Source organism: Oncorhynchus mykiss, chromosome 2 (assembly GCF_057628025.1).
Source record: "Oncorhynchus mykiss isolate SJ-2025 chromosome 2, ASM5762802v1, whole genome shotgun sequence".
Classification (NCBI taxonomy): domain Eukaryota; kingdom Metazoa; phylum Chordata; class Actinopteri; order Salmoniformes; family Salmonidae; genus Oncorhynchus; species Oncorhynchus mykiss.
Genome location: NC_143023.1, coordinates 87,513,812 through 87,532,491, shown reverse-complemented (window position 1 = coordinate 87,532,491; position 18,680 = coordinate 87,513,812). Strand labels below are relative to the sequence as shown.

The following is an 18,680-nucleotide window of genomic DNA, read 5'->3' as shown; positions in this document are numbered from 1 at the left end:
TGGGGAACGAAATGGAAAGACACTGCCATCTATAGGCCAGAAAAGACCCTGAAGATAAAACCAGACTTCAATGTAGACCCACACAGCATACCATACCTAAATCCACAATCTGTAAATACCATTTTATGTTTTCTTTGTAAAGAAAGCAGATGACAAATACATTCATCTACTCCATATGTGATTTAGTAATTTAGTTTCTGGCTACTTTTGGCTGCAGTACCAATGAATACATCTAAAAACTAAAACTAGATTCCCTGGAGTTAAAGTAGAAATTGCTTTTGTAGTTTTCTCTTCCCTGAAGTAACTGTTTTGGAACCGAATCATGAAAGGTGATTTACAAAGCACCTAGCAGGAAACATAAACATAAATCACTCATAAAATAAATATTACACATTTGATCAATTATGCATATTGAGATCAAACACTGAGTCCCCTAACAGATGGCAGCTGAACATGATGAGGTGCTCGCTCTCACTCAGCCCCGTGCCCACACTGTTTCACTAGCGCCCCTCCCTATGCCCACACTACCCTGTGTTACAGTTACTATCAGCCCTGTGCCCAAGTGGCGATCTGTGCCAATTAAGATGAGGGAGGATGATTAAATAAAATTCATGAGCCTTATTTCTATTACAGCATTTTGGATGACTGTCATTCATATTTCATTCACCCAACTCAATGTGACATCAATAGGTTTTAGATAATACGTGATACTCAAATTTTCCCTGCACCCATCATGTGGGTGCTACAATCTAGCCTATGAATGAAAATGTACAATGTAGGTGCACAGGTTGAGAGAATTTTGAGTAATCAAGGTGACAGACAGGGACGCACACTTTTGCCTGCATCTAGCTGATCTAGGGTGTAATCGTTAGTCCAACAGTTGCAAATGAGAGTTTCTATTCGACAAATTCAGGCAAATTTGTCCCAATTTTGTTCCGTTTGCTTCCGTTTGCCTCCGTTCAGCGCAATGAATACACCCCTGATCACATGCAAACACAGTTAACTTTCATACCAGACACGTACAAGCAGCTCGTGTAATATATAATTCCTTCTCGCATCAATCTATGTGCTCTCTTCCGCTCACCTTTTCCCTTCGCTTGTGGACTTCAGTGCAGAAAACATCAGTGGTTTGTGACCAGGCGGAAAAAACTTTCCAATCCAAACCTTCATATCATGACTGCTAACTGCTACACACAGCCTACAACGTTGTCATGTCATAGTCAACATAGGCATAGCTACTAGAACTAAGGCGTTAGTAAACCTGCTAAAATCATGCAGAACAGTGTAGTCAGCAGCAATCAGTTTAGCAGTTACACCGGCTGGCAACATTGGCAAAAATTAATAAAGCCAAAAGCTTACCTTTACTTGAAAGAGTTCTAGTGTTGGATAGCCATAGCCAGCTAGCTAACATAGCATCCCTCTCTGTTTGAGTAGGCTGCCTGCATTTGACACTAGCTAAGTAAGTGAAAGTGAAAAAAATATATACTATAAAATATAGCTAGCTCTCTCTCTCGCTCTTACTTCTCCTTAATTTTGGAAGAAATTAATTTGTTCAAAACTGTTCAACTATTGCCTTTCTCTTTCTTTGTATCAACTTCTCACCACAGTTTATGCACTGCAGTGCTAGCTAGCTGTAGCTTATGCTTTCAGTACTAGATTCATTCTCTGACAGCATTTCAGTTCATGCTGCAAGAGCTCTGATAGGTTGGAGGATGTCCTCCAGAAGTCGTCATAATTACTGTGTAAGTCTATGGAAGGGGGTGAGAACCATGAGCCTCTTAGGTTTTGAATTGAAGTCAATTTACCCAAAGGAGGACAGAAGCTAGCTGTCTTCCAGCTACACCATAATGCTACCCTACAGAGTGCTTCTATCTTCATTGCAAAACAGTTTTAATAAATTATTTGGTAACATTAATATATTTTGTATAGTTTCATCAAAAATTATAACTTTTTTAATGTTCCACTATTTTATTTTTATGAAATTCACTGAGGAGGATGGTCTTACCCGTACTCCTCTGAGGAGCCTCCACTGGCGTCCCCATACTACCCTGTGTTAGTTATTACTGTACCAGCCTTGTTCCCATACTACCCTGTGTTACAGTTACTGCCAACCCTGTGCCCATACTAACTCCTGTTAGTATTACTGTTAGTACTGTTGTACTAACTCCCTTCCATGGACCTATATTACCCTGTGTTACAGTTACTCCTGGCCCTATGCCCATGTTGTATCACTCATAATCCACCCTGTACCTTTACCATTCCAGTCTCCCAACAAGCCCACAATACCTCAGGAGAGGATCCGGTCCCTGACCAGCCTGGACCACCCCCAGAGCCCCTTCTATGACACAGAGGGAGGCCCTATCACAGCCTTGGCCCGGGTAGTGGTGGAGAGGATAGCCCGAAAGGTAACTATAGCCTATGCCTCATTCATTCAGCTCTCTGTCTGTGTCTGCTCCCTCTGAAGAGATGAGTCTCTCGGATAGAGTCTCTACAGTGAGCCATGTTTCAGTGAAGCAAAGGACGTTACAGTCTCTGATGTCCCTCTGGAATGCTACCCTTGCTCGGATTTCATCAACCTTGTTGTCAAGAGACTGGACATTGGCAAGAAGAATGCTAGGGAGTGGTGCGCGGTGTGCCCGTCTCCGGAGTCTGACCAGAAGACCGCCTCGTTTCCCTCTCTTTCGGAGTCGTTTTTTTGGGTCGCTGCATAGGATCCACTCCGTTGTCCTGTTTGTAAGGATGTCTTGCTCCCAGGCAGACTAAATAACTTTTTTGCCCGCTTTGAGGACAATACAGTGCCACTGACACGGCCTGCAACGAAAACATGCGGTCTCTCCTTCACTGCAGCCGAGGTGAGTAAGACATTTAAACGTGTTAACCCTCGCAATGCTGCAGGCCCAGACGGCATCCCCAGCCGCGCCCTCAGAGCATGCGCAGACCAGCTGGCCGGTGTGTTTACGGACATATTCAATCAATCCCTATACCAGTCTGCTGTTCCCACATGCTTCAAGAGGGCCACCATTGTTCCTGTTCCCAAGAAAGCTAAGGTAACTGAGCTAAACGACTACCGCCCCGTAGCACTCACATCCGTCATCATGAAGTGCTTTGAGAGACTAGTCAAGGACCATATCACCTCCACCCTACCTGACACCCTAGACCCACTCCAATTTGCTTACCGCCCAAATAGGTCCACAGACGACGCAATCTCAACCACACTGCACACTGCCCTAACCCATCTGGACAAGAGGAATACCTATGTGAGAATGCTGTTCATCGACTACAGCTCGGCATTCAACACCATAGTACCCTCCAAGCTCGTCATCAAGCTCGAGACCCTGGGTCTCGACCCCGCCCTGTGCAACTGGGTACTGGACTTCCTGACGGGCCGCCCCCAGGTGGTGAGGGTAGGCAACAACATCTCCTCCCCGCTGATCCTCAACACTGGGGCCCCACAAGGGTGCGTTCTGAGCCCTCTCCTGTACTCCCTGTTCACCCACGACTGCGTGGCCACGCACGCCTCCAACTCAATCATCAAGTTTGCGGACGACACAACAGTGGTAGGCTTGATTACCAACAACGACGAGACGGCCTACAGGGAGGAGGTGAGGGCCCTCGGAGTGTGGTGTCAGGAAAATGGAGAGGGTAGCAAGTTTTAAGTTCCTCGGCATACACATCACAGACAAACTGAATTGGTCCACTCACACAGACAGCATCGTGAAGAAGGCGCAGCAGCGCCTCTTCAACCTCAGGAGGCTGAAGAAATTCGGCTTGTCACCAAAAGCACTCACAAACTTCTACAGATGCGCAATCGAGAGCATCCTGGCGGGCTGTATCACCGCCTGGTATGGCAACTGCACCGCCCTCAACCGTAAGGCTCTCCAGAGGGTAGTGAGGTCTGCACAACGCATCACCGGGGGCAAACTACCTGCCCTCCAGGACACCTACACCACCCGATGTCACAGGAAGGCCATAAAGATCATCAAGGACATCAACCACCCGAGCCACTGCCTGTTCACCCCGCTATCATCCAGAAGGCGAGGTCAGTACAGGTGCATCAAAGCTGGGACCGAGAGACTGAAAAACATCTTCTATCTCAAGGCCATCAGACTGTTAAACAGCCACCACTAACACTGAGTGGCTGCTGCCAACACACTGACACTGACTCAACTCCAGCCACTTTAATAATGGGAATTGATGGGAAATGATGTAAATATATCACTAGCCACTTTAAACAATGCTACCTCATATAAATGTTACTTACCCTACATTATTCATCTCATATGCATACGTATATACTGTACTCTATATCATCGACGGTATCCTTATGTAATACATGTATCACTAGCCACTTTATACTATGCCACTTTGTTTACATACTCATCTCATTTGTACATACTGTACTCGATACCATCTACTGTATCTTGCCTATGCTGCTCTGTACCATCACTCATTCATATATCCTTATGTACATATTCTTTATCCCCTTACACTGTGTACAAGACAGTAGTTTTGGAATTGTTAGTTAGATTACTTGTTATTACTGCATTGTCGGAACTAGAAGCACAAGCATTTCGCTACACTCGCATTAACATCTGCTAACCATGTGTATGTGACAAATAAAATTTGATTTGATTTGATTTGAATGTTCATGCAACATACCTCTCCTCACAGTCGCTATACATGTAATGTTGCTTTGGATACATAGCTCTTTGAATTGGCAGTATATTGCCATAGTGATCATAGCAAGTCTTTGAAAAACACAGAGAAAATTGACAGTGTGGTTGTCTCCTGACAACTGAAGCAAAAAAAAAAACGAAATCTCTTTTAATCCAAAAACCAGATGTCATATTGACCTAAACTCCATTTTACTGAAGATTGCCTAGAAAATAAATACCCTTGTCTCCAATGAGAATATATGATATTAGATGGTAAATGTAACATTTTATCAGTGTTTGTGATGTTGAATCATGTTTCTTGCCCACAGGGAGAGCAGTGCAATATTGTCCCGGACACGGTGGACGATATCGTGGCAGATATTGGCCAGGAGGAGAAGGAGGAAGGTGAGTAATCACTTTATCTCAAACCAATTTGGGATGTTCAATTTAAAAGCCACACACTGTATCTGCTGGAGTCTTTAATGAAGCGTTTGCCTGGCAGCCTGTTTAAACCTCCAGATGTCTGTCTGCTGAAAAGCATGAACACGGCCAAGCAGCAGAAATGAACCTGATGGGGTTTCTGACCACACCCTGCAATTACATTCCAATACTACCTTTGAACCTCAACCAAATGATTTGTTCTCTCTACTCTCATTCTGTTGAGCACGACACTGTCTGTTTCCTAAACAGGACGGTCTCCAGTACATTATAATACACGTACTGTGGGTATTGTACAGTAACTATACACTGTGGTTAGAGCAAGAGATGAACTGTATGAACTTGCATTGACTTTTATAGGCAATTAGTGCTTACCTATACAGCCCCAACACATTCTAAACCAGTGAAAATATAGGGTTACATACATGAACAGTGCATATGAATTCCCCCCTTCCCACCAACATGGTCTCATTAGAATATGCCAAAATAGTGACATTTAACCAATGCAGTTATTGTCACCCAATTTCTCCGTCCAGACGACACTCCAGAGACGTGCATCTACTCCAACTGGTCTCCGTGGTCAGCCTGCAGCTCAGCCAGCTGTGACAAGGGCCGGAGGATGAGACAGAGGATGCTGAAGGCCCAGCTGGACCTCAGTGTGCCCTGCCCTCATACCCAGGACTTCAAGCCCTGCATGGGGCCTGGCTGCAGCGAGGAGGGTGAGGACTAAGGACAGTGTCACAGTCGGGGTCTCTAACTCTACTGATTAGAGTTAGAATAGTAAAATACATAAGGTGCAATTTAGAAATGTGGTTGTGCATCAGCAGTTTTTCTCTTGTTATGACAGTTGCTGACAGTCACTCAATTAGCCCATGTCAGCTAACAATGTTTAGATTGGTAAGTTAGTATAGCCAGCCATCTAATGTTGTAAACATGGCCGACTGGGCACGCAGGGCATCTCCCTGGGGCCCTGACCTCCAGGGGGCCCCCATTGATTTTGTTCATCACTCTCACTCAGATATCATATTAACATGGCATAAGTCATGGCAAATAGTTAGAATTGCAGGAAATTAGCTGTAAAACTGCAAAAAAAAATGTATCTGCCCCATGGCAAAATGTGTAGAATTGCAGGAAATATATTTTTTATCTACGCCTTCAAGACGGGGGCCAGTTAAATGTTTTGCTTAGGTCCCCCAAATGCATTTACAGTGCTTTCGGAAAGTACTCAGAACCCTTGACTTTTTACACAATTTGTTAGGTTACAGCCTTATCCTAAATTGATTAAATCTACACACAATATCCCATAATGACAAAGCAAAAATATATATTTTAGATTTTTTTTACATAAGTATTCAGACCCTTTACTCAGTACTTTGTTGAAGCACCTTTGGCAGCAATTACAGCCTCAGGTCTTCTTGGGTATGACGCAACAAGCTTGGCACACCTGTATTTGGGGAGTTTCTTGCATTCTTCTCTGCAGATCCTCTCAAGCTCTGTCAGGTTGGATGGGGAGCGTTGCTGTACAGCTATTTTCAGGTCTCTTCAGAGATGTTCGATCGGGTTGAAGTCCGGGCTCTGGCTGAGCCACTCAAGGACATTCAGAGACTTGTTCCGAAGCCACTCCTGCGTTGTGTTGGCTGTGTGCTTAGGGTCGTTGTCCTGTTGGAAGGTGAACCTTTCACCCCGCTCTGAGGTCCTGGGCTCTCTGGAGCGGGTTTTAATCAAGGATCTTTCTGTACTTTGCTCCATTCATCTTTGCCTCGATCCTGACTAGTCTCCCAGTCCCTGCCGCTGAAAAACATCCCCACAGCATGATGCTGCCTTTGCCATGCTTCACCGTAGCGATGGTGCCAGGTTTCCTCCAGAAGTGACTCTTGGCATTCAGGAGTTCAATCTTGGTTTCCTCAGACCAGAGTCACTCCGTAGAAAAATGCTTATTGAAATGATTGATTTTCGTAGTTTAATCGGTGGTGACATTGTTTCCTACCCTCACATGTCAATGTGCAATCAGACTGAACTAAGGCCTAACATGGGAGAGGTCCCGTGTTCATGAGAACAGGAATTTGGGTTGAGATGGTGTCATGTTCCTCCTCCAACTTCTTAGCCAAGCACAAGGAAGTAGGTCTTTATCAATAAAACATCACAATAAGGTGCAGAGTGTTGGATTAGCCTGCTGGTGGGCAAGGAGACCCCTGCTCTGCTAAAACCACAACTGTGTGATGTTTTCAAGGGATTGTTAAGTAAACGTTAACTATTTGGTTGTAATATCATCACCTCAGCACATTTAGCAGAGTTATACAGCAGGTAACTGCTAAAACCGTTTAAGAGTATTTGCAACCTCAAATGTACTTTTTTCCTCCTTAATCCAGAAAGAGGGGAAGTGTAATGGAGTGTTATTCCCTTGGCTTTGGTTGGCATGCTTTTCATGAGCAGTAAAAATATGTTGATCATGTCATTTTTAGCCTCACAATATCTCTAAATATTGGCCACCAATAATTGGATATTTGAGTGATATAAAATCAAAGTGAACTATACCTGACAAGTATGAGTGGTTTAGGTTGATTTCTCATTCTTTCTGGGCTCAGCCTGTCAAGCAGAAGGACACATTTGCGGATTAACTGTTAGATGATAATGTTTACATTGCAAGCTACCGGTAGAACAGTTGGCTAAACATATAGGCTAGAGGTAAATTGAATTAATGTACTTTCTTCTCCAACCAATGTAAGCCTACCTAGAAAAGTTAGCTAACATCCTCTTTTCAACATTGTTTTTAAGAGTGTTTCATCATGATTGCTGCTAACAGACATGGTTACATTGATTGATGGATCACGTCTAATTGACTAGCTAGCTAATAACAGATAAGGTCAATATGGCTAGTTAACAAGCTAACTTTCAGGGGATAAACTAGATGGCTATATGTAAATATTGTTTGATTTGCTTGCCATCTAGTGGTAATGACAGTATTCCGACTGATATCAGGACGAGGACTTGCCGATGTCAAGCTCTTTCCAAAAGCCTAATCTCTGATGAAGCAAGCTAAATGACACTACATGCCAAATGGATAGGCTACCCTCACATATCTGAAATTACATGATCAATTGATGTGTACTGATCATGAAAAGCAAGCAGTTACTTGCTGTATAACTCTGATGATGCTCTGATGATGCTCTGATGATGACTATGCTCTTCAAGAGGTGATAATATTGAAACCAGCATTTATTTTAAACATTTATTTAACAATCCTTTGAAAATGGCACGTAGTTGTCAATGGTTTCAGTGGAGCTGGGAGTCTCCGTACCCTCCAGCAGTCAAATCGAACGCTCTAAACCGTATTATTGATAACGACCTACATGGTGTTGGCATTGTTTTCCCTTTCACGGTTTACGTGCTACCGAAGATGCATAATTAACACTGTTTTGTCCTTGGCATTCAAACACAAGAAGCAAAGCTAGGACTTTGGAGTCTCATCAACTGCCGTAACCAGGTAGAGATCAAAACACATATGATTTTCAACAAGCACTTCTTCCTCCAGTAAACAAGGGAGGTCTGAAGGCTGTTCTATTCAGTCAGATTGGCATTAACTTTCTTTATCAGGAAGTAACTGACTCTTTGTCCAATTCTCATCAAAGTTGTCAATTAGGACCACTCTTCTTAAAGTCACATGATCAGTCATGCAGAGGTGTCTCTCTCTTTCTCCTTCCTCCCTACTTCCTACTATCTTTCTCTCTCCTACCTCCATTAATCACTCTCGGGGCCCCAAATCTCAGCTTTGTCAGAGCTTGATGAGTGGGTTTGAATTGTTCAAGGCTATCTTTTCGCTCTAATGCACACTATTGATTAATAATACTGGCATTGCAAGCTTTTCCTCCTGCACTTTACTCCTTTGTTTTAATTTATCGCTCCGTCAACAGCCCGTAGTTGATTGATATTCCTGAAGCTGAACAGGGCCTCATCGGGGCCACATTTGTTTACAGCTCTTATTAATGATTCACTTAGTTCTGCTTTATTAAGCTACACTCACCACTGCTCCCAATCTGCAGCCAGGCAGTGGGGTGGACCAGATGAGAGAGAAATCCATGTTAAAGTTCCCGAAAGTTCATTCATCCTCTCTGAAAAAGATCTATTTACAAACTCTGTTCCCAGATAATTGAAGAGAGCAGAGTGGATAATTTATGTTGGGTGTGTTACTTGTTACCAGATGAAGGGCGGTGGAATTCAGGTGTCAGCTATTAGTGATGTTTGTATGACTTGTCAATGACCCTGCTCGTCTTTGCTAGCCTGGTTAAACCAGTCTGAACCCTGCACTCACCATGACACAATGGTGATCACAGAGTTCGGTCTGGTTTATCCAGGCTATGCCCTTGACTCTTGTTGTTCCCAGAAGTGTCTACCTGTATGATGTCAGAGTGGATCAGCTGGTCTCCATGCAGTGAGTCCTGTGGGATGGGGATGAGGTATCGGGAGCGCTACATCAAACAGTTCCCCGAAGATGGATCCATCTGCTCTCTGAACACTGAGGAGACAGAAAAGTGTGTGGTCAACGACGACTGCTGTGAGTCTCAGTGAAACATGGAGATGATCCAAATTGTGACATCAGGATCATGTTCTGGGTTCAGGCCTTTTGTGTTAAAGACTAAAATATTATGTTTTGTCTATAATATGATGGCATGATGACATATAGTTTTTAAAAACCAACACAAATCCTATGTTGAAAAGCTGCTATATGCCACCAGGCGTAATATTCAGTCAGTGTGTTAATGGAACATGGTTTCTCAAGTAAATGTTAACAACAGTAATTGCAAGCTGCTATAACAAAGTCCCATCCCTGTGGATGAGTGTATATCTGTCCATGTAAATCCATCAGCCCCCAGTAGCTGTGTGGTGACAGAGTGGGGCGAGTGGGATCCCTGCAGCACCACCTGTGGGCTGGGTATGAAGCGGCGTGAGCGCATGGTGAAGATGCCCCCCTCAGACGGTTCCATGTGCAAGGCGGAGGTGGCAGAGGTGGAGAAGTGCATGACGCCTGAGTGCAGTGAGTAATTCCTCCAACACCCACTCAACAACTGCCTCAGCACTGTGACAGGTAGCCTTGTTCAGCCATCTGCCAAGGGGCCTTGTAGTTTGTACCTATCTAGATCCAACCGGATAGATACTCACTCAAATCGACAGATCTCTCAGAGGAGTGCATGTGTGAGAATACATTCAAACAATAAGATCATTTCAAGTCCATTCAGCTATGAAAAAACAGTAGCTGAAGATGGCGGAAATTAATGTTGTCATGTATGTTGAAACTATTGTTCTGAACAGCAGGGGACATTATTATGTATCATGTATTATTCCTGCTTGGTATATCCCTGCAGACACCATCCTGTGCATGCTGTCTCCGTGGTCGGACTGGAGCGTCTGTAGTGTAACGTGTGGGAAGGGCGTGAGGGCACGCCAGCGAATGCTCAAGTCTCCGGACCTAGGGGAGTGTACAGAGGAGCTGGAACAGGTGGAGCGGTGTATGCAGCCTGAGTGTCGTAAGTGTCATCATCAGATGTTGCCGTACTCTTTACCACTACCATCACCCCTAAATCACAGTCTGGCCACTGGGAACTTAATGCATAATACTTTAAATTCATATGCTTTTTTAGCACTATCATAGCTGGTCCCAGATATGTTTGTGCTGTATAGCTGACTCCTAGGGCTCTATTTCCGCAATTGTCAAACATACACTCATTTGCAATATCAAACTGTTAAACCCTAACCCTCATCGCCAAACCCACTGGCTCCAGGTCATCTATAAGTCTTTGCTAGGTAAAGCCCCACCTTATCTCAGATCACTGGTCACCATAACAACACCCACCCGTAGCACGCGCTCCAGCAGGTATATTTCACTGGTCATCCTCAAAGCCAACACTTCCTTTGGCTGCCTTTCTTTAAGGTTCTCTGCTGCCAATGACTGGAACAAATGGCAAAAATCACTGAAGCTGGAGTCTTATATCTCCATCTCTAACTTTAAGCATCAGCTGTCAGAGCAGCTTAACGGTCACTGTACTTGTACACAGCCAATCTGTAAATAGCCCACCCAACTACCTCATCCCCATATTGTTATATATCTTCTTGCTCTTTTGCACCTCAGTAACTCTACTTGCACATCATCATCTGCACATCTACCACTACAGTGTTAATGCTAAATTGTAATTATTTCGCCTCTATGTCCAATTTATTGCCTTACCTCCCTAATCTTCTACATTTACACACACTGTACATAGATTTTTCTATTGTGTTATTGACTGTAAGTTTGTTTATGTGTAACTCTGTGTTATTGTTTTTGTCACACTGCTTTGCTTTATCTTGACCAGGTCGCAGTTGTAAATGAGAACTTGTTCTCAACTTGCCTACCTGGTTAAATAAAGGTGAAATAAAATGTATATAAATGAATAAATCTGACGCTCTTCTATTTTCAAATCTTATAAATTGGTAATTTACCTGTCTTAAATGAGCTTGCTTGCATTAAGGTGGGCGGGGTGGCAACATCTGAGGTGTGTCCTTAACAATGTGCTTGCATCAAAATGCCAATTTCAGTATGTGTTGATGGGGATGTTTAAGACCAACCGAAAGCTAGTCTTAAACTGTAACGCGACGGTAGCACAGCCTATCCAGCTGTGACGCACAGTGCCCATATGCACATGGAACCAGAGAGATGTGCTTTTTGTGCCTGTAAACCTCGTATTTAGAAACAAAACAAACAAATGTTTTTTCCCATTTCGTTACATTGGATTAAAACCCCTCCTCTTAATGATGGAAGTCTTGTTTGTCCAATACATTCACAAAGTAGACTATCAATACAGGGTTTGGCTCTTGAGACCACTTTGAAATAAATCTTAAATCACCACAGCTTTATTAAAAGATCAAGTTTGGCAGCAGTAAAACAGTGAGCGGACATCTCCTATTTATCAATGTAGACTATTACATGATTTTAGCCAGCTCCTGTTATTATTGTGGATGTGCATAAAAACCCCTCCATGTAGGCTACAGTTGAAGTCGGAGGTTTACATACACCTTAGTCAAATACATTTAAAAAAATTCCTTCTTAGGTCAGTTAGGATCACCACTAATATTTTAAGAATGTGAAATGTCAGAATAATAGTATAAATAATTATTTATTTCAGCTTTTATTACTTGAATCACATTCCCAGTGGGTCAGATGTTTACATACACTCAATTAGTATTTGGTAGCATTGCCTTTAAATTGTTGAACTTGGGTCAAACGTTTCGGGTAGCCTTCCACAAGCTTCCCACAATAAGTTGGGTGAATTTTCACCCATTCCTCCTGACAGCTGGTGTAACTGAGTCAGGTTTGTAGGCCTTCTTGCTCGCACACACTTTTTCAGGTCTGCCCAAAAATGTTCTATAGGATTGAGGTCAGGGCTTTGTGATGGCCACTCCAATACCTTGACTTCATTGTTCTTAAGCCATTTTGCCACAACTTTGGAAGTATGCTTGAGGTCATTGTCAAGTTTTAACTTCCTGACTGATGTCTTGAGATGTTGCTTTAATATATCCACATAATTTCCCTACATCATGATGCCATCTATTTTGTGAAGTGCACCAGTCCCTCCTGCAGCAAATCACCCCCACAACATGATGCTGCCATCCCCGTGCTTCACGGTTGGGATGGTGTTCTTTGGCTTGCAAGCCTCCCCCCTTTTTCCTCCAAACATAACGATGGTCATTATGGCCAAACAGTTCTATTTTTGTTTCATCAGACCAGAGGACATTTCTCCAAAAAGTACAATCTTTGTCCCCATGTGCAGTTGCAAACCGTAGTCTGGCTTCTTTATGGTGGTTTTGGAGCAGTGGCTTCTTCCTTGCTAAGCGGCCTTTTGTGGATATAGATACTTTTGTACCTGTTTCCTCCAGCATCTTCCCAAGGCCCTTTGCTGTTGTTCTGGGATTGATTTGCACTTTCGCACCAAAGTACGTTCATCTCTAGGAGTACGTTCATCTCCTTCCTGAGTGGTATGATGGCTGCGTGGTCCCATGAAGTTTATACTTGCGTACTATTGTTTGTACAGAAGAACGTGGTACCTTCAGGCGTTTTGAAATTGCTCCCAAGGATGAACCAGACTTGTGGAGGTCTACAATTTTTTACTGAGGTCTTGGCTGATTTCTTTTGATTTTCCCATGATGTCAAGCAAAGAGGCACTGAGTTTTAAGGTAGGCCTTGAAATACATCCACAGGTACACCTCCAATTGACTCAAATGATGTCAATTATCCTATCAGAAGCTTCTAAAGCCATGACATCATTTTCTAGAATTTTAGAAGCTGTTTAAAGGCACAGTCAACTTAGTGTATGTAAACTTCTGACCCACTGGAATTGTGATACAGTGAATTATAAGTTAAATAATCTGTCTGTAAACAATTGTTGGAAAAATTATTTGTGTCATGCACAAAGTAGATGTCCTAACCGACTTGCCCAAACTATAGTTTGTTAACAAGAAATTTGTGGAGTGATACTTATTGACCAAATACTTATTTTCCACCATTAATTGGCAAATAAATTCATTACAAATCCTACAATGTGATTTTCTGGATTTTTTTTCTCATTTTGTCTGTCATAGTTGAAGTGTACCTATGATGAAAATTACTGGCCTCTCTCATCTTTTTAAGTGGGAGAACTTGTATAATTGGTGGCTGACTAAATACTTTTTTGCCCCACTGTATCTACAATACAACATCCATGTGTACGTGTGTAAAGTGCATGTGTTAGCATCTGTATGCATGTGTCTATGCCTGTGTGTGTGTTTGTCTCTTCAAAGTCCCTGCTGTTCCACAAGGTGTTCCATGTAGTCATGGCTCTATGTGTACTGGGCACCTCTCATAGTCTGTTCTGGACTTGGGGACTGTGAAGAGACCTCTGGTGGCATGTATTGTAAGGTATTTTTTTAATTATTTTTTTATTAAACCTTTATTTAACTTATGGCTTGGGGGCAGTATTTCGACGTCTGGATGAGAAGCGTGCCTAAAGTAAACTGCCTGTTACTGAGGCCCAAAATCTAGGATATGCATATAATTGGTATATTTGGATAGATAACACTCTAAAGTTTAATAAATAATGTCTGTGAATATAACAGAACTGATATGGCAGGCGAAAACCTGAGGAAAATCCCTCCAGGATGTGGGATTTTTTGATGTGGGTATTTTCAATTGAATGCCTATAGAGTATCTAATGGGTTAAACACTGTTTTCCATGCTTGTTCAATGAACCAAAAATAATTAATGAACATGCACCCGTGGAACGGTCATTAACAGCTTACAGACAGTAGGCAATTAAGGTCACAGTTATGAAAACTTAGGACACTAAAGAGGCCTTTCTACTGACTCTGAAAAACACCCAAAAGAAAGATGCCCAGGGTCCCTGCTCATCTGCGTTTAGAGACTATATCTCTCTCTTCATTACTCAATGCCTAGGTTTACCTCCAATGTACTCTCTTCCTACCATACCTTTGTCTGTACATTATGCCTTGAATCTATGCTATCATGCCCAGAAACCTGCTCCCTTTACTCTCTGTTCCGAATGTGCTAGTCGGCCAGTTCTTATAGCCTTTAGCCATACCCTTATCCTACTTCTCCTCTGTTCCTCTGGTGGTGTTGAGGTTAATCCAGGACCTGCAGTGCCTAGTTCCACTCCTACTCCCCAGGTGCTCTCATTTGTTGACTTCTGTAACCGTAAAAGCCTTGGTTTAATGCATGTTAACATTAGAAGCCTACTCCCTAAGTTTGTTTTATTCACTGCTTTACCACATTCTGCCAACCCGGATGTCTTAGCCGTGTCTGAATCCTGGCTTAGGAAAACCACCAAAACCCCTGAAATTTCGATCCCTAACTATAACATTTTCCACCAAGATAGAACTGCCAAAGGGGGCGGTGTTGCAATCTACTATAGAGATAGCCTGCAGAGGTCTATCTTACCATCCAGGTCTGTACCAAAACAATTTGAGCTTCTACTTCTAAAAATTCACCTTTCCAGAAACAATCTCACCGATAACGCTTGAAATAGACCACCCTCTGCCCCCAGCTGTACCCTGGACACCATATGTGAATTGATTGCTCCCCATCTATCTTCTGAGCTTGTGCTGCTAGGTGACCTAAACTGGGACATGCTTAACACCTCGGCCGTCCTACAATCTAAGCTTGCTGCCCTCAATATCACACAAATTATCAATGAACCTACCAGGTACAACCCCAAATCCGTAAACACGGGCACCCTCATAGATATCATCCTGACTAACTTGCCCTCCAAATACACATCTGCTGTTTTCAACCAAGATCTCAGCAATCACTGCCTCATTGCCTGCATCCGTAATGGGTCTGCGGTCAAACAACCACCCCTTATCACTGTCAAACGCTCCCTAAAACACTTCTGCGAACAGGCCTTTCTAATTGACCTGGCCGGGGTATCCTGTAATGACATTGACCTCATCCCGTCAGTAGAGGATGACTGGTTATTCTTTAAAAGTGCCTTCCTCGCCATCTTAAATAAGCATGCTCCATTAAAAAAATGTAGAATTAGGAATAGATATAGCCCTTGGTTCACTCCAGACCTCTCTGCCCTTGAACAGCACAAATAGCCCCTGTGATATGCAACTTTTTAAAAAAAATTTAAAAAGTAAAATTTTAAAAAGTAAAATTTTACCCCGTTTTCGTGGTATCCAATTGTTTAGTAGCTACTGTCTTGTCTCATCGCTACAACTCACTTACAGGCTCTGGAGAGACGAAGGTTGAAAGTCATGCGTCCTCCGCTACACAACCCAACCAATAAATCCAAAATAATTGAGAATTTCAATAAGCATTTTTCTACGGCTGGCCATGCTTTCCACCTGGCTACCGCTACCCCGGTCAAAAGCCCTGCACTCCCCACAGCAACTCGCCCAAACCTCCCGAACTTCTCCTTTACCCAAATCCAGATAGCTGATGTTCTGAAAGAGCTGCAAAATCTGGACCCCTACAAATCAGCCGAGCTAGACAATCTGGACTCTCTCTTTCTAAAATTATCTGCTGAAATTATTGCAACCCCTATAACTATCCTGTTCAACCTCTCTTTCATATCGTCTGAGATTCCCATAGATTGAAAAGCTGCCGCAGTCATCCCCCTCTTCAAAGGGGGAGACACTCTAGACCCAAACTGCTACAGACCTATATCTATTCTACCCTGCCTTTCTAAGGTCTTTGAAAGCCATGTTAACAAACAGATCACCAACCATTTCGAATCTCACCGTACCTTCTCCGCTATGCAATCTGGTTTCAGAGCTGGTCATGGGTGCACCTCAGCCACGCTCAAGGTCCTAAATGATATCATAACTGCCATCGATAAGAGACATTACTGTGCAGCCGTATTCATCGACCTGGCTAAGGCTTTCGACTCTGTCAATCACAACATTCTTATTGGGTGACTAAACAGCCTTGGTTTCTAAAATGACTGCCTCGCTTGGTTCACCAACTACTTCTCCGATAGAGTTCAGTATGTCAAATCGGAGGGCTTGTTGTCCGGACCTCTGGCAGTCTCTATGGGAGCGCCACAGGGTTCAATTCTCGGGTCAACTCTCGTCTCTGTTTACATCAATGATGTCGCTCTCGCTGCTGGTGATTCTTTGATCCACCTCTATGCAGACGACACCAATCTGTATACCTCTGGCTCTTCGTTGGACACTGTGTTAACTAACCTCCAGATGAGCTTCAATGCCATACAACTCTCCATCCGTGGCCTCCAACTGCTCTTAAATGCAAGTAAAAATAAATGAATGCTCTTCAACCGATCGCTGCCCGCCCCTGACTTAGAATATGTGGACAACTACAAATGCCTAGGTGTCTGGTTAGACTGTAAACTCTCCTTCCAGACTCACATTAAACATCTCCAATCTAAAACTAAATCTAGAAACTGCTTCCTATTTCACAACAAAGCCTCCTTCACTCATGCTGCCAAACATACCCTCATAAAACTGACCATCCTACTGATCCTCGACTTCGGTGAAGTAATTTACCAAATAGCCTCCAACACGCAGTCTATCATAGTGCCATCCGTATACTACCCACCACTATCACCTGTATGATCTCGTTGGCTGGCCCTCACTTCGTACTCGCCGCCAAACTCACTTGCTCCAGGTCATCTATAAGTCTCTGCTAGGTAAAGCCCCACCTTATCTCATCTCACTGGTCACCATAGCAGCACCAACCCATAGCACGCGCTCCAGCACGTATATCTCACTGGTCACCCCCAAAGCCAAAGCTTCCTTTGGCCGCCTCTCCTTCCAGTTCTCTGCTGCCAATGACTGGAATGAACTGCAAAAATCTCTGAAGCTGGAGACTCTTACCTCCCTCACTAGCTTTAAGCACAAGCTGTCAGAGCAGCTCACAGATCACTGCACCTGTACATAGCTCATCTGTAAATAGCCCTTCCAATCTACCTATCCCCATACTGTATTTATTTATTTATCTATCTATCTATCTTGCTCCTTTGCACCCCAGTATTCTCAACTTGCACGTTCATCTTCTGCACATTCTACCATTCCAGTGTTTAATTGCTATATTGTAATTACTTTGCCACCATGGCCTATTCATTGCCTTACCTCTCTTATCCTACCTAATTTGCACATGCTGTATATAGATTTTTCTACTGTATTATTGATTGTGTGTTTGTTTATTCCATGTGTAACTCTGTGTTGTTGTTTGTGTGGCACTGCTTTTATCTTGGCCAGGTCGCAGTTGCAAATGAGAACTTGTTCTCAACTAGGCTACCTGGTTAAATAAAGGTGAAATAAAAATAAATAAAATGTGTATGAGGAAGTGTATGCACATGCAGCACTGTAAGTATTTGTAAAATGATTCATGCCAATTGTTGACATGCACCTGTTAAAAAATCAACTGTGAGAACTGTTTGAGCCCCATGTATTGATGATGAATTGAAACATTTTGTAAACTTAAATTAATCATTCCTTATTATCAGCAAACTGGAGAGGTTCCAACAAACTCAATGCACCATAGTACACGTCATCGGGAGCTCTGCCAGGGCAGTCCCTTCAGTTCTCTTATTAACATGCTAACACTGACAAGTTATTAGGGATGCACCGGTACACAGTATGTTATCGAACCGTTTGGTACGCCCCCTATGGTTCAATACGCACACGTGAACAACAGAATTACGGTATGCCTGTCATTTTCCTTTCATTTCCAAAACGTTGTTTATTGCGCTGCAGACTACACGCATGTTGTATTTACATTCAGATCCACAGAACCAGACGCGCGGCTTGTGGTAGTTAGGGGGCTCCTGAGGGCTGACAAACTTTACTCCACAGCAATGTCTCAAAACGTGGCTACCGCAGTGACCGCAACCTCCTCCCACTTAAACAACCAATGGACAATTTGGAATGACATCTCAGTAGGAAACCTCCCCAAAGGGGTCCGGTGAAGAGGGGAGAAACTAAATCGGCTGTGAGGGATCATTTTGCATTCAGCGTTCAATACGATGACGAGGGTAAGAAGTCCATAAACAAACAAAGTACAGTCTGCAAGCATTGCTTTGCCACTGTCGGCTACTCGAG

At 43.2% G+C, this 18,680-nt stretch overlaps 1 protein-coding gene across 2 annotated transcripts in view; it reads left to right on the top strand.

Moving 5' to 3' along the window:
* LOC110498902 (spondin-1) overlaps positions 1–18,680 on the top strand; it is a 132,508-nt gene that overhangs the window by 104,667 nt on the left and 9,161 nt on the right. For both annotated transcript variants that reach the window (XM_036958288.2, XM_036958296.2), the window contains exons 9-14: positions 2,265–2,405; positions 4,985–5,060; positions 5,630–5,812; positions 9,475–9,645; positions 9,958–10,125; positions 10,454–10,615. In XM_036958288.2, coding sequence (XP_036814183.2) covers positions 2,265–2,405; positions 4,985–5,060; positions 5,630–5,812; positions 9,475–9,645; positions 9,958–10,125; positions 10,454–10,615 — 901 coding nt within the window. The remainder of the gene's footprint in view (positions 1–2,264; positions 2,406–4,984; positions 5,061–5,629; positions 5,813–9,474; positions 9,646–9,957; positions 10,126–10,453; positions 10,616–18,680) is intronic.